This window comes from Molossus molossus, unplaced genomic scaffold, assembly GCF_014108415.1.
Source record: "Molossus molossus isolate mMolMol1 unplaced genomic scaffold, mMolMol1.p scaffold_m16_p_18, whole genome shotgun sequence".
In the NCBI taxonomy this organism is placed as follows: Eukaryota; Metazoa; Chordata; class Mammalia; order Chiroptera; family Molossidae; genus Molossus; species Molossus molossus.
The window spans coordinates 27,884,547-27,908,986 of record NW_023425353.1 but is presented as its reverse complement, the minus strand read 5'-3'; the positions used below and the strand labels follow the sequence as shown (position 1 = coordinate 27,908,986).

Below are 24,440 nucleotides of genomic sequence, written 5' to 3'. Positions count from 1 at the left end.
GTCCTTTAGTAAAATATTATAATTGCCCTGGCCAGTTGTGGCTCAGTTCATTGGGCATCCTATGCACTGAAAAGTTGCTGGTTTGATTCCCGGTCAGGGCACATGCTGGGGGTTTTGGGCTCGATCCCCAGTGGGGGGCAAGCAGGAGACAGCATATGGATGCTCTCTCACATGAAAGTTTCTTTCTTTCTCTGCCTCTCCTTTCCTCTCTCTGTAAAAATCAATTTTAAAAAATATCATAACTATTTCCAATTAATCAGATTGAATGCCTCTGAGGTCCGAGGCATTAACAGATACAAGATGCATACATCATAATCTCTCTCTGCCTTCAAAGAAATTACCATCCAGTGGGAAGGTGTGACTCAGACACAGTCATAAAGAATTACCACATGTCATCAATTCTAAAGCACACATTTTCAAATTTTAACATCTCTGAGGTTGGAATGTGTCTCATAACTGACAATGTTGCAGTTTAACTAGCAGTATTTTTTGCTTTCTTAGTGGTATATAAAACAATGGTATATTAAAATCAATGACCTCTTAAATTAGATGAAATACAGAATAATACTGTGATAAAGGCTTTGGAAGAAATAAACCAATGCCTTTATGGTTAATTAATATTTGACAAAGGAGGCAAGAACTTACAATGAATTAAAGACAATCTATTCAATAAATGGTGTTGGGGAAAATGAACAGATACATGCAAAAAAAGAAAGAAAGAAACTAGACCACCTTGTTACACCATATACAATAATAAAATCAAAATGGTTTAAAGATTTAAATGTAAGACTCAAAACCATAAAAATCTTAGAAGGAAACATTGGCAGTAAAATCTCATAGCAATATTTTTTCCTGATATATTGCCTTAGGCAAGGGAAACAAAAGAAAAAATAAATGGGACTACATCAAACTAAAAAGTTTTTGCACAGCAAAGGAAACCATCCTCAAATGGAAAGAAAATCCACTGAATGGAAGAACATATTCACCAATGATACATCTGATAAGGGGTTAATATTTGAAATTTATAAAGAACTTATACAACTCAACACCTAAAAAAGCAATCAATCCAATTAAAAAATGGGCAAAGGAACTGAAAAGACACTTCACAGAGAACATATAAATAACCAATAGACATATGAAAAGATGCTCAATGTCACTGATCATCAGAGAAATGCAAATTAAAACCCACAATGAGATATCACCTCACACCTGTCAGAATGGCTATCATCAATGAATCAACAAACTAAAAGTATTGATGAGGATGTGGAGAAAGGGGAAACCTAGGTGCACTGTTGGTGGGGTACAGCCACTGTGGAAAACAGCATGGCGTTTCCTCAAAAAATTAAAAATGAAACTGCCTTATGACCCAGCAATTCCATTTCTGGGAATATATCTGAAAAAAAATGGAAACTCTAATTCCAAAGAATATATGTACCCTTATCTATGTTCACTGTAGCACTATTTACAATAGCCAAGATTTGGAAGCAGCCCAGGTGCCCATGAGTAGATGAGTAGATTAAAAAGCTGTGGTACATTTATACAATGGAATACTACTTGACCATAAAAAAGAAGGAAAACTTACTTTTTGCAACAGCATGGATGGACCTGCAGAGTACTATGCTAAGTGAAATAAGCCAATCAGAGAAAGACAAATACCATATGATTTCACTTATATGTGGAATCTAATGAACAAAATAAACAAACAGCCCTGGCTGGTTTGGCTCAACGGTTAGAGTGTTGGCCCACAGACCAGAGAGTCCCAGGTTTGGTTCCCGCTAAGGGCACGTACCTCAGTTGGAATTTGTCCCCGCCCCAGTTGGGGTCATGTGAGTGGCAACCACTCAATGTGCCTCTCTCGCATTGATGTTTCTCTCTCTCTCTCTTCCTCCCTCTCTCTCTCCTGCTCTATATGAAGATTAATGCAAAAATGTCCTCAAATGAGGATAAAAAATAAATAAACAAACACAATAGAAACAGACACATAGATACAGAGAACAAACTGACAGCTGTCAGAGGGGAGGAGGGTTGGGGAGTCAGGTGAAATAGGTGAAGGGATTAAGCAAAAACAAAACAAAACTCATAGACACAGACAACAGTATGGTGATTACCCGAGGAAAAGGGAGGTGGGGGCAGGTAGAAGAGGTTAAAGGGGGTATAAATGGTAATGGAAGGAGACTTGACTTTGATATAATATACACGATATAATATACAGATAATGTATTATAGAATTGTACACTTGAAACCTATATAATTTTATTAACCAGTTTCACTCAATAAGCTCAACAAAAAAAATTTTTTAAGGTTTTAAGAGATACATTTAAACATATACTATAGGATTCAGAGGGGGAAGACAAAGTATTCTGATTTGAAAAGAGGATCAGAAAAAGCTTAATGAAAAAAACAGTACTGTATTTGAAAAGGTAGGGCTTCTGAGACACACTGGAGATTGGGAAGGTACACCATTTCAGGCAGAGAACAAAAGCAAAGATGAAGGGGGAATATTCAGTAATCTAATTTTACTGAAACATTTGGCCAAGTGCAAGACAGTGGGGAGAGAGAGAGGCTAGAAAAACAGGCAAAGCCCTGGCCGGTTTGGCTCAGAGGTTAGAGCGTTGGCCTGCGGTCCAGAGAGTCACGGGTTCGGTTCCCGCTAAGGATGCGTACCTCCATTACGGTTTGTCCCTGGCCATGGCTGGTCGTGCAGGTGGCAGCCACTCAATGTGTCCCTTTCACGTCGATGTTTCTCTCTCTCTCTTCCTCTCTCTCCCTCCCACTCTATCTGAACAAAAAATGGAAAAATGTCCTCGGGTGAGGATAAAAAAAAAAAAAGAAAAACAGGCAAAGACAGCCTATTATAAAAGTTTAGCATGAGATAAATTTATCTTATACCTGTCAGTAATTTAAAAATATACACCCCTGGTAGCAGTACTTAAAGAATTTGCCACAGAGAGATCCCATGCTGAGCTATTCAAATGCTTTATTTTATTTCTCCCTCTCAACAATTTTCTGAGGTAGGAATTATCACTTGATTTTGCATTTGAGGACACCATGTCTCAGAGAGGTCAAGTACCTCCACCAACATCACACAACCAGCAAGTGAAAGGGCCAGAATTTGAACTCAGGTCTGACCCTAGAGTCTGTGCTATGTTGCCTGCATTTCACTCTCTTCAATTATTGTCAAGTATGACAAATCTGTTACCCTTAATATTTTAATAATAATAAAAGTGGTGAAACTTCTGGTAAAGAAGGGAGCGTAGGTAAACATAGTACTTGACTCCTCCCACAACCACATCAAAGTTACAACTAAACTACAGAACAACTATCATTCAAAACCGCCTGAAATCAAGCTGAATGGAAGTCCTAGAACTACGAAATTAAAGAGCAGTCACAGGGAGACTGGTAGGAGGGGCACAGGCGCAGAGGGGCTGGTCCCATACCCACATGTGGCGGATAAAAATCAGGAGGACACCTCAGCTGTGAAGGTCCTCCCTGAGGAGTGAGGGGTTCCCATCCCACACCAGGTGCCCAGCTCAGGGTTCCAGTGCCAGGAAGAGAAGTCCCCATAACTTCTGGCTATAAAAACCAGCAGGAACTGAGGCTGAGGAAGGCTGCGGCTGCCGGAGCCCCAGGCAATTCCTCTTAAAGGGCCCACACGGACTTACTCAGACTTGCTCCCTCTAAGCTCAGAGCGGAGGGAGCCAGAGACATACAGGGAAGAACTGAGTTGTTTGGCCTCTGGATGAGGGCTGGAGAAGTGGCTTTCTCCTGGACAGATGTGCTCGCAGAGACCTTTGTTCCTTTGGTGAGTCCTTCCCCAGAGGGCTGGTAGATGTCAGCCATATCTGGGACTCCAGCAACCCAGCTTACACTGCCCAGCTCTGGTCATTCCCCGAGGCCCTGCCCCTCCCAACTTTCGGGTCCACCCAAGCTGTTTCCAAAGGCTTTAACATAGGATCAGCATGTCTTGGATCCTGCTTCAGAGTATCCTAAAATCTCTCAAACAGGCAACATCTGGTCTCACCGAGCCCCATACCTCTCATTAAATGGCCCCAGGCCTGGCACTAGAAGCAGCCAGTCTTGGTTTACAACTTGGCTTTTCCTGGGCACCTCCAAGCCCAGCACAAGCAGCAGCCATCGGCATATCACCTTGTAACTTACGCCGGGTGGCCCTGGATAGAATACAGGCAGTGGCTGACCTTGCCCCAGAGCCAGCACACCCAATGGATAGCTTTAGACCACATCAAAACACTACCACCCAACCTCCACAAGTGACACACTCAATGAGTGGACTCAGTGGGTACCAGAGCCCTGATGAAGTAAGTCTTGTACTGTGTAGTGGGCCCCTACACAGCTAATCCTCCAAGGTAGTCAGAGGCCAGTGGTCAATGGGCACAGCCAGTCCTTACAGCTGATCAGCCTGAGAAAATTCCTCCTACTGATGTGCCAACAGCAATCAAGACTCAATTACAACAGAAGGGTGTACAGTCCACACGAGGGGTGCCTCGAGGGCCCAGCTGAGGTGATCAGGGAGGCTGTGACACTGGATCCTAAAGGACACCTACAATAGGCCACCTTGAGAAGCCTAGGAGATATAGCAACTCTACCTAATACATAGAAACAATCACAGGGAAGCAGCCAAAATGAGGAGACAAAGAAACATGTCTCAAATGAAAGAAAAGAACAAAACTCCAGGAAAATAATGAAACAAAATGGAGATAAGCAATCAATCAGATGCAGAGTTCAAAACACTGGTTATAAGGTTGCTCAAGGAACTTAGTGAGACCTCCAAGGAACTTAGTGAGAACATCAACAACATAAAAAATGACCAGTCAGAAATGAAGGATGAACTAACTGAAATAAAGAATAATTTACAGGGAATCAATAGTAGAGCAGGTAAAGCCAAGAAGCAAACCATCAATTTCGAATATAAGGAAGCAAAAAACAGAACAGCAAAAAGAACAAAGAATCCAAAAAAAAACGAGGATAGTGTAAGGAGCCTCTGGGACAACTTCAAGTGTGCCAACATTCTCATGATAGGGTGCCAGAAGGAGAAGAGAGAGAGCAAGAAATTGAAAACCTATTTGAAACAATAATGACAGAAAACTTCCATAACTTGGTGAAGGAAACAGACATACAAGTCCAGAAAGCACAGAGTCCCAAACAAAATGAACCCAAAGAGGTCCACACCAAGACACATCATCATCAAAATGCAAAAGGTTCAAGACAAAGAGAGAATCCTAAAAGCAGCAAGAGAAATGCAGTTCATTACCTACAATGGAGCTCCCATAAGGCTGTCAGCTGATTTCTCAAAAGAAACTTTGCAGGCCAGAAAGGAGTGGCAAGAGATATTCAAGGTGGTGAAAAGCAAGAACCTACAACCAAGATTACTCTATCCTGCAAAGCTATCATTTAGAATTGATGGACATATCAAAAGTTTCCCAGACAAGAAAAGGCTAAAGGAGTTCATCACCACCAAACCAGTATTATGAAAACGTTGAAGAGTCTTCTTGAAGGAGGAGAAGAAAAATATGAACAATAAAATGACAATTAATACATATCTATCGACAATTGAATCCACAAACAAAATGAGCAAGCAGAACAGAGAACTTCATAGATACAGAGAACTTTTTGTTGCTTGCCAGATGGAAGGGGGCTTGGAGGATGGGTAAAAAAGATGAAGGAATTAAAAAATACAGAGAACTTTTTGTTGCTTGCCAGATGAAAGGGGGCTTGGAGGATGAGTAAAAAAGATGAAGGAATTAAAAAATACAAATTGGTTGTTAGACTGATGAACCTCAAAGGGAAGGGGGGAGGGAAGGCGGGATGAGATAAACCAAAGAACTTCTATGCATATATGCATAACCAATGGACACTGACAAAAGTGTGGGGAAGGCAGGAGGAAGGCGGGATTGGGGAGGAGGGCATCAATGGGGAAAAAAAGGAGGGGGCATATGTAATACATTCAACAATAAAGATGAGTTAAAAAAATAACAGTGGCTAACATTTATTGAACACATTTACTTACTAAGTACAATTTAAATATTTTACATGTATTCACTCACTTATTCTTCACAACCCTATGCCTATTTTGCAGATGAGAAAACTAAGGCACAGAAAAGTTAAGTAATTTGTCCAAAAATAATCTGCTACTGATTGGAGGTGGAGCCAGAATTCAAATCCAGGCAGTCTGGCTCCAAAGCCCAGGCTCTAACCATTATACTTTGTGGCCTTCATTATCATTATTAGCATAGGTCATAGCTGACAAAATAATTAGCAACAGTTTACATGCTTTATTAACAGCAAAAAAAAATAAGAAAAGAAAAAAAATGGTATTACCACCCACTCAATGCATTTACATGTAGAATTCACAAAGTTTTAATATAGGCTCTATTGACCTCAGAAGCTTCTTAAAGGAAAAATAATTCTTCACATATATTCAAAGGTTAAGAGTTGTTAAAGAGTATAAACTTACATTATCTCATTTGATCCCATAACATAATGCAGTAGGCAGGCCAGGCACTATTGGCCCATTTTTATCAATGAGGAAACTAAGGAACAAAAGGCAAGCCATGTGTCTGCTGCCTCACAGCTGGCTGACGGAAAAGCTAGAATGAGGGTGATTGTTACACCCTTTTCAGTTGGACAATCCTGTTGATAAAAGCAAACGCAGACCCTCAGTTCTTCAGTTTCCTCATTGTTATATGGTAACAGACTGGGCCTTCATGTTTCTCAGGCTTTCTTTCTCTGCATCTGGAGGGAAATGTACTTGGTGCATTTCACACTGAAGAGAAGCAGGGCAATAGAGTAAAAAGTAGAGAGGAGCTGGGCCCAGAAGAGCTGACCTCCTGTCTGACCTCCATCTACAAAACAAGGATAGAGAGCTGTGTATGAAACAGCCTTGTGTAAAGCACATGCCAACTGTGGATTGTATGATGAGGTATTAGATTTTGGAGGGGATCTGCACCTCTCTTTTATAGTAAACCTAGGATGTGTGGCTCCCTTTCTTCCTTGTGTATATCTGAGCTCCTCAAAGTGGTTCCTGTGTGGCCTGTTCTTCATAAGGATAATTTTGGGTTGAATTATCAGAAAATAATCTCTGAATGACTCATTGGGGCCAAGCCTTAAATTATCTTCTCTCAGATGTGAATTTTCTCTGAATTTCTTGAAATTTGTCTTCCTAAAGTATAATATACCTGTCTGATTTACCCCAACCTAAATTCTTCCTGTGTTGTACAATCCAATTTAGCTCTGAATTATATAATCTTCTCTATTTTATGCTGTTCCAGATACTATCTAATGTCTTTTGCATTAGAGTCACATACAATTTGAGGGAAGTGACCTTGTTTTAGACACTTGTGGACCCACAAGCATAGCTTTGCTGTAGACATATAATGAACATAATTGACAAACTGACAATATTTTATCTTGAACCCCTTGGACTTTAATTATATCATGAAATCACAGAAACTCAGAATTAGAAAAGATCCTAGATTTTGTCATGTTGTCTAACTCCCCCTCCAGGGCAAGGATTCCCTATAGATGGCCATCCAGCCTCTGCTTGAACACTTCCAGGGCTGGGAGCTCACCCATCTACAGGCAATCAATTATACTGTAGGATGTCCCCCTCTCTCCCACCCTGCCCCCTTTTATGAAAAAGATACATCATCAGATTCCATTGTAGAGAGACAGAGGGTGAGTCCTGCAACTTGTCCTCTGCCAAACCTATGCCTACCCCACTATAAACTGAAGTCCCAAGGAGCCTCTCTAAATCTTGCACGATCTGACCCAGCCCACTTACTTGCTTTGGTATCTTAGACAAATTATGTCACCTTGTTAAGTCTCCGTTTCTTCATCTGTAATTGGGATACCAATTCCAATGTCACAAGTTGTTGTGTAGGTTAAACAAGGTAATGCATGTAAACATAGTCTGGCCTACAGCACGTACTCAGTAAATACTAGCTGGTATGAATTAACTCCAGTAAATACTAGGGTTATAACAGATGCTGGCCTGACTGGAATAAGGTGGGCTAGCCAAATAAGGCATCATAGTAGAGATGAACCTAGAGTAATGCTCTTAAGGGTGAAAATGAGGGATTTCAGAGAAAAGTTACATAGCATTTGGGAAGGGCCTTTAGATAGGAAAATAGAGGTTTGTAGCCAAACTGAAAAGCGTAAAATTAAATGTTAGCAATCGGGGGTGGGGAGCAAGTAGGACCACCTATAGTTAAGTGCACAGTTTGATGTGGAAGGTAACTGGGAGTCACTGTAGAATTATGATAAGTAGAGTAACGGATCACAGTAACAGGACTCAAAAAAGAGAATTCCTGCTGATACTGAAGGTTAGACTGGAAGCAAAAGATCAGAGAGGAGACAGAAGCTGGTTTAGTTATGAATGACTTATATTTGACATCTGGAATTTTTTGAGTTCTACTATCTATCCCTTACAGTTTCTTTTTAGTTTTGTTTTGTCTTATTCTGGGCTATATAGCTGTTTGTTATCAGGACTGTTGGTCTACACAACCCCTACAGCCCATACTATTCTAATAGGTTGTTTCAAACCTGTAATGGGCCAAAAACAAAATAATCAATCTTCATTCATCATTCATTCACTCACTTACACATTCATTATTATATCTATTCATCTATCCACCAAAGAGTCACGACAACCACTAATTTATTTGACTAGGCTCTGGAATAATTTGGAAATGAATAAAATATAACTGTTGTCTTTAAGGATTTTATAAACTTCTTGGATAAATAGAATCACAAATAACTCTTATACTAGACTAGCGATTTTCAACCTTTTCATCTCGTGGCACACATAAACTAAAATTCTGCAGCACACTGAAAAACAGACTTTTTTGCTGATCTGACCAAAAAAAAGGTACTCACACCAGATGGCTATTATTGTGTTGGCTGTTATCATTTTTTTTTTTTATTTGACAGTCTAAGGGAAAAGAGGTCAGTACCCTTGACTAAATAGTCAGGTACTGCATGTTTTTTTTTTATTTTATTTTTTTTATTTTTTATCCTCACCCGAGGATATTTTTCCATTTTTTGTACAGATAGAGTGGGAGGGAGAGAGAGGAAGAGAGAGAGAGAAACATCGACGTGAAGGGACACATCGAGTGGCTGCCACCCGCACGACCAACCAGGGCCGGGATCAAACTGCAACCGAAGTACGTGCCCTTAGCGGGAACCGAACCCCGGTCTCTCCGGACCGCAGGCTGACGCTCTAACCGCTGAGCCAAACTGGCCAGGGCAGGTACTGCATGTTTTAAAAATTCTCGCAGTACACCGGTGTGCCTGCCATGGCACACAGGTTGAAAAATCGCTGCACTAGACAGATTCTAAGTACAAGAGGAATGAACAAAATTCTATGCCAGAGGTTGAAAAGTGGAAGCAAATCAGGCTTTTTTTGGCCAGCAAATGTTTTGTTTGGCCCACGTGTTTTTTTGTTGTGTGTTTTTTTTTTTTTTATGATTAGATTCCAACATTAAAAAATTAGGACATTTTGTATAAAAACCCAGATTCTTCATGTCTGGTGAAAATAGGAAGATCTGAACACACTAAGCCAATTCCTGCAGGGTGGTATTTGGCAGGATCTGAGCAGCAGCTGCTCTTTAGAGCTCTCCAGTTTGCCACACTCTTTGCCACTCCCTATTACTCTCTGACATCAAAGCCAAATGTTCAGTTGAAGTTATCATCTTGTGCTGTGGATACTTTTATAACACAGTTAAGAGAAAAGTAAAAAGGAATTTTAAAAAACTCAAATCTCTATTAAAAGTAGAAGTGATAAGCTATGTGTTGTGTTTTTTTTTTGTTGTTTTTTTTTTAAATGGGCTGTAGAATAGAATACTCTTAGGGAAAACAGATAATTCCTTGTGTTTAAGATGCACAAAAACATCTCCCATTTATGTTGCCTGCCTGACTCCTGCAGGCATTTGAGTTTGCAGCCTCTGTGATACAAAGAAAAATTAACATACTGGCTAAAAGCACCAGCTTTGGAATGAGGAAGACCTGAGCTTGAAAGCTGGCTCCAGCACTTAACTCACTGTGTGACCTTGGCAAATTATTTACCTTCTCTGTGTTTAGTTTCCTCATATGTAAAATAAAGGTAATTATAGTATCTACTTCAGAGGGCTGTTGTGAGGTGACAGTGAGATCAAAGATATGATGTTCTTAGCCAGTGCCTGGCACATGGTAAGTGTTACCTATTATTAGTGCAGACTACAAAAGAGCATCCATCTCCAAAGGAAGCCTTACAAGATGTGTAGGGTTTCAATGTGAGGAGATGAGGAAAGAAGGCATGCTTACTTCACATAGAAAGGCCTAAGAAAAGACAGAGAGGGAATGGCAAATATCCTGTGTCAGTGGCCAAAACAGAGGTTTCACAATGAAGCAGAAAAGATCATCTATTTAAAGATTTAAGTCAGGCTGGAGAGAACTACCCAATAAGTCAGTATTTCACAAAATGTATCATTGATGAATTTAGGTGACAAAAATGGAATAGGACATTAAATAACATTGAATCATAAGGTGAGAATATCATTCTTTTGATTCTCTTTCAGACCTTCTAATTAAGTGTAGGAGAACTTGTCAGTTTGATGTTATTCATCTCAAGCACCTCTCTGACCATACTTGCTAAATCTCCAGTTCTACAGACAGTAGACCTCAGGTTTAAAGGCTCCGTAGCAACAGTATCTAGCTACAACTTACTAATAGTTCTGTTTCTCCTTGCTTTAAGTTTTTTTTTAAATCCGCATTGGAGGATATGGTTTTTATTGATGAGAGAGAGATAAAAAGTGAGAGAGAGAGAAACATCGATCGCTTACCTCCTATAGGAGCCCCAGCCTGGTACGGAATGGAAACCTATGTGCCCTGACTGGGAATCGAACCCGCAACCTTTTTTGTGTGTGTACGGGGACAACGCTCCAACCAACTGAGCAACCCGGTCCGGGCTCTTTGCTTTCGATTTTACAGTTATTTTATTATAGCAAGTGATATTGATTTTTAAATATGCAGCAATAAAGTTACCTTGTAAAATCATAAAATATAAAAGCATATTTAGGCGAAAATAAGTGAGAATTTAGAGAAAAAAACGTCAAACAAGAGTATGAGTAATATGTGGATATGGCAAAAATTCTTAAGTTGGAGAAACATTATCGTGGATGTAAAAGGAGCCCAGAGCGGAACGTAAGGGAGTAACAAGACCAGATTGTGACTGTGTGTAAAACCACCGCAACAGGCCACTGCCTAACGCGTTGTACATCCCTTTGCCCCTCTCCAGGCCTCAGTTTCTCCATCTGCGAAGGGGTGGGAGAGCGACTTCACGGTCGCCCAGTCCCAGGGTTCAGTGCCCTCAGCCTAGGCCGCTGGCCCGTTGCCCCTAGCAACCACAGCAGTTCACGCAATGGTTCAGGCCATCCCCGCCTGGGCTCGGCCTCCCGCTCCTCCCGGACTGCCCCGCTCCTCACCACTGCTCGGCTTTATCTCTCCACGTCAACACGATCCTCATCGCGCCTTCCCTCACGCCTCGGGCCCCTCCTCCCTGCCTCAGCAACAGGGTCCTCGAAGCGAGTCACTTGGGCTACCTGAGCTACCCCTGACAACGCACATGCGCAGTGAGCTACGCGCGCACAGCAGAGAGTTACGACTGCGCATGTCTGAAAATGAGGGCTCGTGAAGGAGCAAAAGCGAAGATGGAACTGGAACCTAGCAGGCGTCTGCGCAACTGGGGCGCGCGCGATTGGTCGGAATGGACGGAGGGCGGTGCGTCCTCCTCGATAAAAGGATCTGATTGGTTGAGCTGCCGATACAGAGTGGGCGGGTAGAAAGCGCCTATGGAGTCTGACAGATTTTTGCTGCCCTCGGTTTTTGGTTTCAGCCTAGCACTCTGAGCCGAAGAGGTTTTCACATCTTACTCTGCTCCACACCCAGGGCGTCGCACCCTGTCGGCCCGTTGGTGCAGCCGGAGCCCGCTTGAGGGACACGGCTGGGATGGAGAGTCCGAGACTGGGGGACGATGGAGCTGCCCCCTTCGTCACCTCCAGTGGGAGCCTAGTCCCAGACCCGCCGTGTGACCTCCGGCAAGTTATTGTCCACTTTTGGGCCTCAATTTCATCACCTGTAAAGTGGGAGCAGGGGAATAAAAGATGGGTGGGCCTTTCTAACCTTGAGTCGACAGAGACCTCGAGGCTCAAGGGTTAGTTACTAGGCGTTAAGGTTGGAGTTCAATGCTATTCCAGTGGGGTCAACTCTGGGGTGCTCCCGACTTCCTTACCCAAAATGACGAGGGAGCTGGGAGGAGCAGGGAGGTGTACAAGGAGAGGTCTGCTTGGGTTGAAGGATCCCAGGAAGACCCTGAAGATGTCATGTTAAGTAGCCGAGAGCGCCCCCAAAATGGGTCTTACGAGAAATAACAGAGGAAGCTACATTCATGTGTTGAGTGCGATCTGGGGCTAAGATGAGTTATGTACTTTTCTTTGAAAATGTAATCCTCAGAACTACCTTAAGAGGTATTACCTCCTTTTTACAGATGAGGAAAGGAGACTGAGTGTTTAAATAACTTGCTCTTGGACACACAGCTAGTAAATGGCAGAGATGAGATTTGAACCCAGTATGTTGACTTTAAAGTTTGTACTCTTTTCACCAGGTTTCCATTTCCTTATCTCTAAAATTGTGAATTATATAATTTCTCAAGATCCACCGAGGTCCCCAAAATTATATAACCCCTAAATTACATTTAGTCACTAGCTCTTGTTTAGTTTCCTATTTGTAAAAAAGAAGTTGTGTTAGACATCTTTATAGACCCATTCAATTTTTGAAATGCGTGAGTTAGTGGTTAGGATACATTCTACTGAAGTTTTTCAGTAGTGGTACAGGGGGAGAAGTATTAGACCAAGATTTAGTAGATGTGGGTTCTGATATCAGCTCTGCAAGTAACTTAATCTTCCTGTCACTCAATTTTATCAATAAAATTAGAGTAATCCTTATCCAACCTTCCTAATAAGATTGTCATGAGGATCAAGAATGAAAGAGATTTGAAAATTCTGTGTCAGAAATTACCTTTTGGTAAGTAATCTGATGAAAGTGATACTCTGCCCCAGAAAAATACACATATGTATAACATTTTTACCTCACTTATTTGGGGAAGAGGAGGGTTCCTCACTGACTGCCTTAAGTAGGTCTATTGAACTCAGGTTAAGAGTTTAGAATTTGATTTATATTTTTAAAGTTATGCCAGCATCACCAGAAGTCTTTATAATAGCCCTATTGAATGAATTAAAAACAATTTATAGCAAATAGCTTGAGCTTTTCATTGTGTAGAGATTTTCAGCCCTTTTTAATCCATGTTGGAGAACAGGAAAACAGTGGAGGGCAGGAAGATATCCCCACAGCATAAGACTGGTCCTTACTGATTTTCATCTCTCCCACAATCCAGACAGTCCACATGGTTCCTGCTCTGTCATCGATTGAAATTGAATAAGCAGAGGAAAATCAACTTTCAATGAGCTAATCACTTGTATTTTGTTTTTTCAGCAAGGAAAATGTTGTTCTGGGATCCGAAAGAGTAGAAGATGAAAAACAAATGGTGATACAAAGCAGCAGTGAGTGTAATCTCCTGCTACAAGAACCCATTGCTTCAGCTCAGTTTGGTGGTGCTGAAATGACAGAATGCTGTAAGTCTGTCCCATGTGGTTGGAAAAGAGTTGTGAAGCAAAGGTTATCTGGAAAAACAGCAGGAAAATATGATGTATATTTTATCAGGTGAGCATGGAAGGTGGTAAAGATAGTGCAGCCACATAATTTTGTCCAAACAGGTAGTGGAAAAGCATAGCAGGTATCTTGACTTTTTTCTGTTTTTATCATAAAACCATTATGGATTCTATTCCTTCATTTTCACTGGTTAGTTTTACCAAGTATTTTATGGACAAATATATACATTTTCTCCTACTGTGAATGGTTAATGTAAAGTTGCACTTAAGTTATATTTGTAAAATGATTTTATAGTATCATATTCCTCCTCAAAGAAGAAACTATTTAAAAATATCATTTTGTCGCCCTGGCCAGTTTGGCTCAGTGGTTAAAGCGTCGGCCTGCGGTCCAGAGAGACCCGGGTTCAGTTCCCGCTAAGGGCACGTACTTCGGTTGCAGTTTGTCCCCGGCCCTGGTTGGTCGTGCGGGTGGCAGCCACTCGATGTGTCCCTTCACGTCGATGTTTCTCTCTCTCTCCCTTCCTTTCTCTCCCTCCCACTCTATCTGTACAAAAAATGGAAAAATGTCCTCGGGTGAGGATAGATAAAAATAAATAAATAAATAAAAGTATCATTTTGTCACTATTTTTGTTTTAATTGACAAATACCTGTGACAACATTTTTAATTTATTAATTAAGCATCTGAAATGTAGTTCAATTCTTTTTAAAAGTGACTTTTATTTACTATTAATGTTTCCTTTAATATCATTTTTAGCCCACAAGGACTGAAGTTCAGATCCAAAAGTTCACTTGCTAATTATCTTCACAAAAATGAAGAGACGTCTCTTAAGCCAGAGGATTTTGATTTTACTGTACTTTCTAAAAGGGGCAGAAAATCAAGAGATAAAGACTGCAGCATGGCAGCTCTGACATCCCAACTGCAAAATGAAAGTAGCATTTCAAACTGGAACCTCAGGACAAGAAGCGGGTGGAAAAAAGATGTGTTTCCTCTGCCAAGTGGTAGTTTGGAATTGCAAGATAGCAGAGAATTATCTAACTTTACTTCCATGCATTTGCTTTTGAAAGAAGGTGAGAGCGTTAATGATGTTGAATCCAGAAAGGTTAAAAAGTCCATAGGGAAGATGACTACTTTGAAAGGAATTCGAATTAAGAAAACTAAAACAGGGTTCCGGAAGAGTCTTCCAGATTCTGTTCAAAGTAATAGGAAAAGAGAATCTGTGTATAATAAGGCAGATGCTGAAAGCGAACCTGTGGCACAAAAAAGTCAGCTTGATGTCACTTCTGATGTCAGAGCAAGCAACAAGGCCCTCAATATGACCAATGAAGAAAAGAAATTTGTAAAAGAAAAATTGTGTTCAGGATCAAATTTTAGTTTTGAACAAATAACTTTTGGCATCATAAACAAATTATGTTCAACCAAAGAAGCTGAACACAAGAAGTATGAGGATACTTTTTTAGAATCTGAGGAAATAACAAAATTACAAGTTGGGGAAAGGAAGGAACATTTGCATATTGATAGTTTAAAATGTGACTCTGAAATGGACAACAACTACTCACAAACTGAGAAAGACTCCACTTCTGTGAAAATATGTCAAGGTATTGATTGCATTAAAGTGCTATTAAAAATGTGAAGAAGAGCCCTGGCCAGTTGGGCTCAGCGGTTAAAGCATCGGCCTGTGGTCCAGAGAAACCCGGGTTCGGTTTCTGCTAAGGGCAGGTACCTTGGTTGCAGTTTGTCCCCGGGCCCTGGTTGGGTTGTGCGGGAGGCAGCCACTTGATGTGTCCCTTTCACGTGGATGTTTCTCTCTCTCTCTCCCTCTCTCCCTCTCACTCTATCTGAACAAAAAATGGAAAAATGTCCTTGGGTGAGGATTAAAAAAAAAAAATGTGATGAAGAGGTTTATTCTCCTGGATACTGTATTTCATGCCTGTAACCAGATAAGATGTGGGAGTAGAATGAAGAAATCGGGCCAAATATCAGCACAGTCTACCAATTGATCCTAGTACTTTATCTAACTGATCTTCAAATCCCTTCCTATGGAAGAGGGAATCAACTGGCTACTACTTTGTTTACCCCAGCAAAGGAGAATTGTGCCATTAACAGCTGCTACCGTCTCCCTGGTGCAGCAGCTGGGACTCTCTTCAACAGCGCTTTCCCTTCTTCCCATCTTCTTTCCAGCCAGTAATCTTACAATTTGAGGGAAATGAAAAGGCTTCACTTGGAAAGGGTTTGGGGAAGATTCCTTTTATACATAAATTGGTTTAGAATAGTCAGTGTTTTCTCTTTGTACAACTCCTGTTACTTATTACAGATGTGTGACTTCCAATTTAATTTTGTTTATATCATAGTCATTTTCATCATCTATGATAATATAATGCTTCTCTAAACTGCTTTAGCACTCTAAATAATTCAAAACTGTACTCACATAGTTCATCTATTATTTGTAATATGTTCTTATTACAGAGCTTAGAGCTGAGTACTTTTGCCTTTATAATACCTCAGTGAATAAGAGATAAAAAGGAGACCACTTGAGCAACCTGGTATTAGTTATTCATTATACCATAATGGCATAATGAATAACTCCTTTAAAGAACAATAGTAATTTTACTTAAATCCTGCGGGGAGACAGCCTGGACAAATTGGTGAAGCAGGGGTTGGACTTGATTCCTGCTCTCAGGCCCCCTCGTGATTTTATGTCTTTGCTGTACCTGGAATTTTTCCACCTTTAACAGAAGGTAGTCATATATACCTAGGACCTGCCTAAGAATTCTTCAGGTCTGTTTTTTAAAGACTTTGAATTTCTTAAAGACTTTTGAGTTTCTTGAATGGGCAAATTAAATATTAAAAACATTCTTTTGCGATTGTAATGGAAGAGTATTTATCCTATACATAAAATCTAGTTCTCAACATAATATGAAGTACCGTTAGGTTTATAGATGTTCAATGGAATAATAAAGACTTTCCCATTGGCTTAAGTAGAAATTGCCCTGTCTCCCAGTAATAAAGGAGGCTAGTTAGGAATTATTTATAGGAACCCACAGAAAAAAAATATCAAGTAGTGAGTAAGCTCAGTTTCCTTTGTTCTAACTCTTTTTTACCTTCTATTAGACTTTACCTATTTCAACTAGAATGACAAAAAACCTTCAACTAATTATCTGGAGTCTGGGATACTTGTCCCCACCTCCAGTCAGTTCCACTATTGTTTTGGGACGGTTGCTTAATTTCTAAGTCTTAGTTTCTTCATCTGTAAAACGGAGGTAATAACCCTCACTAGTGCTGTTTTTCATATCAAGAATATTGTAAAGTAAAATGAGAAGTGAAAAAGATGGCTTCACGCTATGCAAATACAAGGTATTATTAACTGACATTCAAATTTAAAGGGTATGGCTAAAGGGTGTATTAAATGTGATAATTTTTGAAATGGGAAGCCTGATAACGCTGGTCAAATAGTCTTTGGTAAATTAACTGAGCTTCCCAGTGGATAGTGGTCTTAGGTTTTTCTGCAGGTTCTGTTTTGTCTATATCCCCTCCCCCTCCCTTTTTTTGGCTAGTATAAAAATGTTCACTGGAGACATTTTGGAAAATACAGAAAATTAAAGAAGAAGAAAAAATTAGCATTCAGAAACAACTGTTATACCATTTTGGTTTATTTTATTCTGAGCAGTCAATCTCTCTTTCTTTCTCTCTCTCTCTTTCTCTCTCTCTCTCTCTCTCTCTATATATATATATATGTATTTTTTTAATTAAATGAGGGTCATACGTAGAATATTGCTATTTTCCACCTGAAAGTTTAATGATATGAGAAAATCTTCATGATATATTCTTTAAAATACTTTAATTACAACATTGTACAAATGTGTCATAATTTAAAATATTCCATATTATTTCCAATATTTCAATACTATGAACTCTGAACATAGGTCATAAATAACTAGTGTAACAGATTGGTTAAAGGTCTGAACTCAGGAGCCAGACTACCTGGATTTGAATTTCAGCTCTAATACTTAGCCTAGGGCAAGTTACTCAGTTTCTCTGTACCTGAATTTCCATATCTATAGAGTGGAGATTAAATAGTCCCTTAGCTCCTAGGTCATTAGTAGGATTAAATTGCTTAATTTTTGTAAAGTGCTTAGCATAGTGCCTGGCACACACCTCATGCTTTATAATAGTATTATTATTATTTGCATCTTTCAATATTTCTTTAAGCTAAAGCATAGATTCTATAACCAATGTTCACTCTTCCTTTTCAGAAAACACCATCCCACGGACACAAGTAGAGAAAAGGAAAACAAGTCTATATTTTTCCAGCAAATATAACAAAGAAGGTATCCCTTTCACAATCAAAAAATCAGATTTTAAATCTATTTCAGATATCCAACTCTGATGCAGTGTGTTTGTTCAGCTCTTAGCCCCCCACGACGCAAAGCCTTTAAGAAGTGGACACCTCCTCGATCACCTTTTAATCTTGTCCAAGAAACACTTTTTCATGATCCATGGAAGCTCCTCATAGCGACTATATTTCTCAATCGGACCTCAGGTTTGTGAATTATTTTAATGTGTGCCTTAGTAGAGACAGTGTGATGAGAAAGAGCACTGAATTGATTGGGAAGCCTGTGTTCAAGTTTGATTTTGAGTCTGTGTGACCTCAGGTAAAGGCCTTCCTCTTTCATCCCTCAAACTCTTCACCCATGAGAAAGTTAGACTACTAGCCTTTGTAGCACTAAGGAGCAGATGTCCATTTATTTTTCTACTTTCAAATTAGTTTTTGATCATCAATGAAAATCAGTCACATAACATCCTTCCACCCTTAGTCATGTATAGAAGCACTTTTTTTCATTGAATACTTTGTCATTGACACCCTTCTCTATGCTTTTATACTAGTTATCTGATGATCTGATTATTTAAAAACGAATACAGGTGTGGGCAAAAGTAGGTTTACAGTTGTAATACAAATAACTAATACAACAATTAATTAATAATAATACAAGAATAAACTATTTTGTGTACCCACAACTGTAAACCTACTTTTGCCTACCCCTTATTATGTAGGTCCAGGTTTCAGCATAATCTGGACTATTAGCCAAATAGGTTGTTGGTGTTGGTTTTTTACTTTGAAGTGATTATTGGTTTAGGTAATGAATTCTAATTAATGGTTTAAAAAGACCAAAAAAAGAAAAGGTCTATATGAGATTTCTAGTTGAGGAGGTATCTGAACCTAAATTAGCCTATCTGGAGGCTTGTAATCACATTGTTATCTTTTTTTATTTCATTTACTTATTTGTTCCAGCTTTATTGAGATTTAAGTGACATATAACATTGTGTAAGTTTAAGGTTTACAATGTGATAACTTGATATGCATATATATTACAAAATGATTACCACAATAAGGTTAGTTAACACATCCTTCACCTCATATAATAACCATTTTTGTGTGTGTGGTGAGAACATTTAAGATTTACTCTCCTAGCAGTGTTCAAGTATAAAATGCAGTATTGTTAGCTATAGTCACAATGCTGTCATAGTTATCTTTACATCCCAGGTAAAATGGCAATCCCTGTGCTTTGGGAGTTTCTGGAAAAGTATCCTTCAGCTGAGGTAGCAAGAACTGCAGACTGGAGAGATGTGTCAGAACTTCTTAAACCTCTTGGTCTCTACGAACTTCGAGCAAAAACCATTATCAAGTTCTCAGGTACTTTCCCATATACCCAAAGGAAAAACATAAACGGTGCCTATTTAAGAAAGTCACACCTTAAACTTTTATGTCCACGGATGTTACATTAATAGAGGTCATTCAGCTCAAGCACCAAAGGCATTTAAAAACAGTTCACTTGCCCCAAACCACAGTCTCCCATCAACTCAAGCTATAAATCTTTGCCCAGCACTGGGTCAGGCCATGTGAGTATAATTAGAGGAAGAAGTCAGTGAAACAGAAAGCCCTCAGGACAATACCTCTTTGAGTTAGCACAAAATAATAATGGTCAGTAGGTGGCAGATGAGATGTTCAGACAAAGGTGCTTCAGGAACTCGAGAGAAAGAGCAATCCCAACTGGGGTTGTTAGGAAAGATTCTTTCCCGTCTCTTTCTGCTCTTCTCCCATCTAGCCCCCATCACCACACATTTGGGGAAAGTAACTCCTAGAGGCTCACTTGATATATGGGCTGTTGTATTCTCAGATGAATATCTTACGAAGCAGTGGAGATACCCGATTGAACTTCATGGGATTGGCAAATATGGCAATGACTCCTACAGAATTTTTTGCATCAATGAATGGAAGCAGGTGAGGTCCACTTTCAGCCAGAACATCTCCAACACATTTTGTCTCAGACAAAATAAGTCCACTATTACGGCTAAAACTTCTTGGACACATGCTATTACAGTCACAATTTTGTTCCAAGCTTAAGGGCAGTGGGTGGCATGTGGTTATTGGCAGCAGGGAGAGGATCCATACACATTCCCAAGTCCATAAAGACTTCTGGTGTGACCTCTGACTGGCCTCCAACAGTTTGTCACTTGGCCCTGTTCCTGTCATTCCATGAATATAATTTCTCTAAGCCTGATGTGGTTTTCTCTCTGTCATAATCCTACTAGTCTTCAAAAGTACACCACAGGAAAGCAGGCAGGTTTGAGCTTGGAATGCTTCTAGGGTTTCTGCTAGTAGTCTCAGACTATTTTTGTGATAAATGGGTCCTATTTCAGCTACCCATTCTTTTGAGTTTGCCTAGCACATAGGCATCTGGGTGATATCCTGGCTGCTGGGCACTGCCAGGTAGCCTGGTACACTACCTTCTTTGTGACCACGCTAAAGCATTTAGCTTTATAAACTGTAAAGTATTAATGTAAGATATAATTTGAAACATTTGTGAATCCCATTAGGTTAAAGGTTATCAAACTGTATGTTCTCCCACCATATGTTTAAAAAGCTAATTTCACAATTTTATTTCTGACTAACTTACATAAGGCCTCTTTCTAATTTCTTCCAGGTGCACCCTGAAGACCATAAGTTAAATAAATATCATGACTGGCTTTGGGAAAATCATGAAAAATTAAGTCTGTGTTAAGACTAAAGTTTTCAAACTCGTTTTTTATATACATCTCTCTGATTCTTCAGAGCTCCATTAAATCAAGCAACTACTTTTCCAGATGTATAGATTTTAATCAACCCAAATAGAAACCTAATTATATTTTCTTAATGTGTATGCCATATAGATCTTTGCTATTGAATGTGCTGTAACGTTTTGAGATTTCTTTAAAAAAAAATTGTGATTTGTCCAGCGGGTGTAGCTCAGTGGTTGAGTGTCGACCCATGCACCAAGAGGTCGCCAGTTCGATTCCCAGTCAGGACACATGCCCACATTGTGGGCCTGATCCCCAGTGGGGGGCATGCAGGAGGCAGCCAGTTGATGTTCTCTCTCATGATGTTTCTATCTCTTGCTCCCTCTCCCTTCTTCTCTCTAAAAGTCAACAAAGGAAAAAAAAAATTGTGATTTGATAACAATCCTAAAAATGTATATGACTTTTCCAATAATGAAATGTGATTTGAAGGTGAAAACAATTTTCTAAACTATCAATAATGCAAAGCAAATTTCTGTCAATCTTGCTTGAGGAAAGATTAGACTTTCTGTTCTCTTTCTATAAAAATGATACTCTGGCCCAGCTGGTGTGGCTCAGTGGTTGAGCGTCAACCCATGCACCAAGAGGTCGCCGGTTTGATTCCCGGTCAGGGTACATGCCCAGGTTGTGGGCCTACTCCCCAGTGCGGGGCATGCAGGAGGCGGCCAATCGATGTTCTCTCTCATCAGTGTTTCTATCTCTCCCTCTCCCTCTCTCTCTCTCAAAATCAATAAAGGAAAAAAAGAAACATTTTAAATGATATTATACAACTGTTATGTAGCGAAGTAATTAAAGAGCCCTGGCCTTTAATTAATTGATTAAAGCATTGTACTGATTAAAGCATTGTACTGATAATGTCAAGGTTGTGAGTTCAATCCCTGGTCAGGACACATACAAGAATCAGCCAATTGCCCAGCTGGTATGGCTCAGTGGATTGAGCATCTCATGCACCAAGACGTTGCTGGTTTGATTCCCAGTCAGGGCATGTGCCTGGGTTTCTGGCTTGACCTCTGGTAGGGGGCATGCGGGAGGCAGCAGATCAATGTTCTCAATCTCTCTCCCTCTTCCTTCTCTCTCTCAAAAAACAAACAAAAATCAATAAAAATATATTTTTAAAAAAAGAATCAGCCAATCAATGCATAGATGAGTAGAACAACAAATCAATGTTTCTTTTTTTCTGCTCCCCTTCTCTGTCTCAGATCAATTTTTTAAAAAAGTAATCAGCCCTGGCCGGTTTGGCTCAGCGGTTAGAGCGTCGGCCCACAGTCCAGAGAAACCTGGGTTCGGTTCCCGCTAAGGGCATGTACCTAGGTTGCAGTTTGTCCCTGGCCCTGGTTGGTCATGTGGGTGGCAGCCAGTCGATGTGTCCCTTTCATGTCGATGTTTCTCTCTCTCTCCCTCCCACTCTATCTGAACAAAATATGGAAAAGTGTCCTCGGGTGAGAATAAAAAAAAAATAATAAAAAAGTAATCAAATTGTTTGCAGCCAATCATGTAAAAAGATGGTACAGTAGATATTAGTTAATTTTAAAAAATATGTTTTCTAGAAAAAGTTAAACCCCCAAAGAAAAAGATTTTTTTGTCATCTGTGTTGGCTTTTAGGAATTAGAGATTTGACCCCAGCATCCATTTGATAACCTAATGTGAATATCTGCCCACAGCTCCATTTCGGAGGATCAGCTTCTCTCTCACGCATGTTGCTTTGATCCCTTTATGAAAATTCAAGCATTTACCCATCTCTCCTCTTCCAGCTGGAGGACAGCACCTTTTAAATTTTATGTCATTTTTAATACAGGTTTTATAATGTTATAGCTCAAATACTGAAATATTTGCCTATGAAAGAACTCACCAAACCAAAATAATCGTATTAAGAAGTCTCAATGACCAATCACCATTTTAAGGTATGATTTGAAAATTAAACGAGTTGAATAAGTGAAAAATAAATTGTTAAGGAAACTACCTTGTTGTAAGGTGGTGTGTGAATAGAATCAGAATGCAATGTGCTACAGGAAGTTGGTTGTTTCCATTTTAGTGAGCAAGTTTGTTTTTAGAGAAGGATGGATTTTGACAAGAGAACAGGAAAACTGGCCACACTCACCCCAAAGGCAAACATCCACTTCATAACTTCCCATAACATTTTTATTTAATAAATATCAAAGTAGTATTCACTAAGGGCAAAGCTCTGCTGGGGAGGGGTACAAAGATGAAAAGGCTCTGTAGAGACCCTCATAGAGAGAGGCACACAATAATTAAGAGGAAAAAAAGTGGTAAGGTGTGGAGACAAGATGCCTAAATACTGCAGCTAAGAGAATAGAGAGGCCTCTGAAACCCTGAGCCAAAGCTGGGGTTGGAGGTAGGGCAAGCTCTCCAAGCTTAAGGCATCAGGGTTGACTGGATGGCAGGGCCTGCTGTCAAATTCCCTCCCCCAAAATCTCCATCAGGAGTTCCACAGTCAGGCCTGGCTTTTCCCCTTTGCTGCATATGAGGTTGCCCGACCTCTGTACCTGTTTCCCAATCTCTTTAGAATGGGATAGTGGTGCCTATGATTATTAAGTTAGTACATATAAGTGCTTAAATGGAGCCGTACAGAAGAGCTACATTAATGTGGCCCATAGGGATAATCCAAGCGTCTACTTCAGGTTGTGGAGAGTGTCACAAAGATAATGCATTTCAGTAAAAGTGGTACCAATGCAGAATAAGCACTCAAAAAAGTTTTGTATTTAGACAAAATTCACAACATAAAACTCATAACCATTTTTAAGTGTACAATTCATGGTTTTTAGTACATTTACAATGTTTTGCAACCATCATCGTTAAATTGCAGAACATTACTATCACCCCAAAAAGAAACCCTGCACCTGTTAGCAGTCAAACCCAGTGACCCCACCACCACCTCCTGGAGCCTCTGGTAACCACTAATCTGCTTTCTGTGTCTAGAGACTTGCCTAGTCTGGGCATTTCTTACAAATTTAATCTCATAATATGTGGCCTTTTGTTTATGGCTTCTTAGCACAATGTGTTCAAGATTCATCTATGTTGCAGCATATATCAATACTTAATATATTTTTATGATTAAACAATATTCCATTGTATAGATAGACCACATTTAGTTTACCATTCATTAGTTAATGGGCATTTAAAATGTTCATTATAAATACTTCAGTTCTCAGATTCTGTAATTCCAAACCGTGGCACTCTGTTTTACATGGGCAAAGCATACTAAAAAATGCTGCCTCTATTTGGCAAGGACTCACGGGTTCCTACAACAGAGCCTGTTCTTTGGATGAGAACACTGAGATGGAAAAATAGAGACCTGCTGGAGATCCCATGATTTACTGGAAAACCAGGGATTTATTATTACTCCAGATTCAGGGGCTACTGGGCCAAACTAAGAAATCTTGCCTTTCGCCAAGCCAGGAACTCTCCACCACTACGATTTCCTAGCGCCCCTCCCTGGATGGGTGAAAGGATCTAATCCACGGGATCTCAGCCCCTGGCAAGCGGGCCCCCTGCCACAGCCTCCGGCGCAAGGCAGTGGTGGCATTCAGCCAATCAGCTCAGGGCATTCGTAGTCCTGGCAACAGACTGTTTCTATGCTCTGCGAGTTTCAA

General features: G+C 40.0%; 2 protein-coding genes across 5 annotated transcripts in view; one reads left to right on the top strand and one right to left on the bottom strand.

Moving 5' to 3' along the window:
• IFT122 (intraflagellar transport 122) overlaps positions 1-11,599 on the bottom strand; it is a 77,970-nt gene extending 66,371 nt beyond the window's left edge. The window contains exon 1 of one of the 2 annotated variants that reach the window (XM_036266709.1): positions 11,478-11,599. In XM_036266709.1, the coding sequence (XP_036122602.1) occupies positions 11,478-11,518 (41 nt within the window). In that variant the 5' untranslated portion in view covers positions 11,519-11,599. The remainder of the gene's footprint in view (positions 1-11,477) is intronic. The other variant, XM_036266710.1, reaches the window with a different exon arrangement.
• Positions 11,600-11,836: 237 nt separating this feature from the next.
• On the top strand, positions 11,837-21,011 carry MBD4 (methyl-CpG binding domain 4, DNA glycosylase). 3 transcript variants are annotated; one of them, XM_036266877.1, is made up of 8 exons: positions 11,837-12,089; positions 13,543-13,770; positions 14,473-14,786; positions 17,970-18,044; positions 18,122-18,256; positions 19,259-19,408; positions 19,893-19,996; positions 20,700-21,011. In XM_036266877.1, exons 1-8 carry the CDS (start codon positions 12,001-12,003, stop codon positions 20,775-20,777), a joined length of 1,173 nt encoding a protein of 390 aa, XP_036122770.1. In that variant the 5' UTR covers positions 11,837-12,000; the 3' UTR covers positions 20,778-21,011. The 3 variants fall into 3 exon arrangements, with proteins under 3 accessions (XP_036122770.1, XP_036122769.1, XP_036122772.1); XM_036266876.1 differs by having other exon boundaries at positions 14,473-15,314; XM_036266879.1 differs by lacking the exons at positions 17,970-18,044; positions 19,259-19,408; positions 19,893-19,996; positions 20,700-21,011 and having other exon boundaries at positions 14,473-15,314; positions 18,090-18,193.
• The last annotated feature ends 3,429 nt before the right edge of the window (positions 21,012-24,440 follow it).

What these genes read in the sequence shown, in the direction of transcription:
- MBD4 (XM_036266876.1), top strand. Translation starts at nt 12,001, where the DNA reads ATGGAGAGTCCGAGACTGGGGGACGATGGAGCTGCCCCCTTCGTCACC. An exon ending in GACCCGCCGTGTGACCTCCG is followed by an intron (nt 12,090 to 13,542) that starts GCAAGTTATTGT and finishes TTGTTTTTTCAG; the next exon opens with CAAGGAAAATGTTGTTCTGG. An exon ending in CAGCAAATATAACAAAGAAG is followed by an intron (nt 18,045 to 18,121) that starts GTATCCCTTTCA and finishes GTGTTTGTTCAG; the next exon opens with CTCTTAGCCCCCCACGACGC.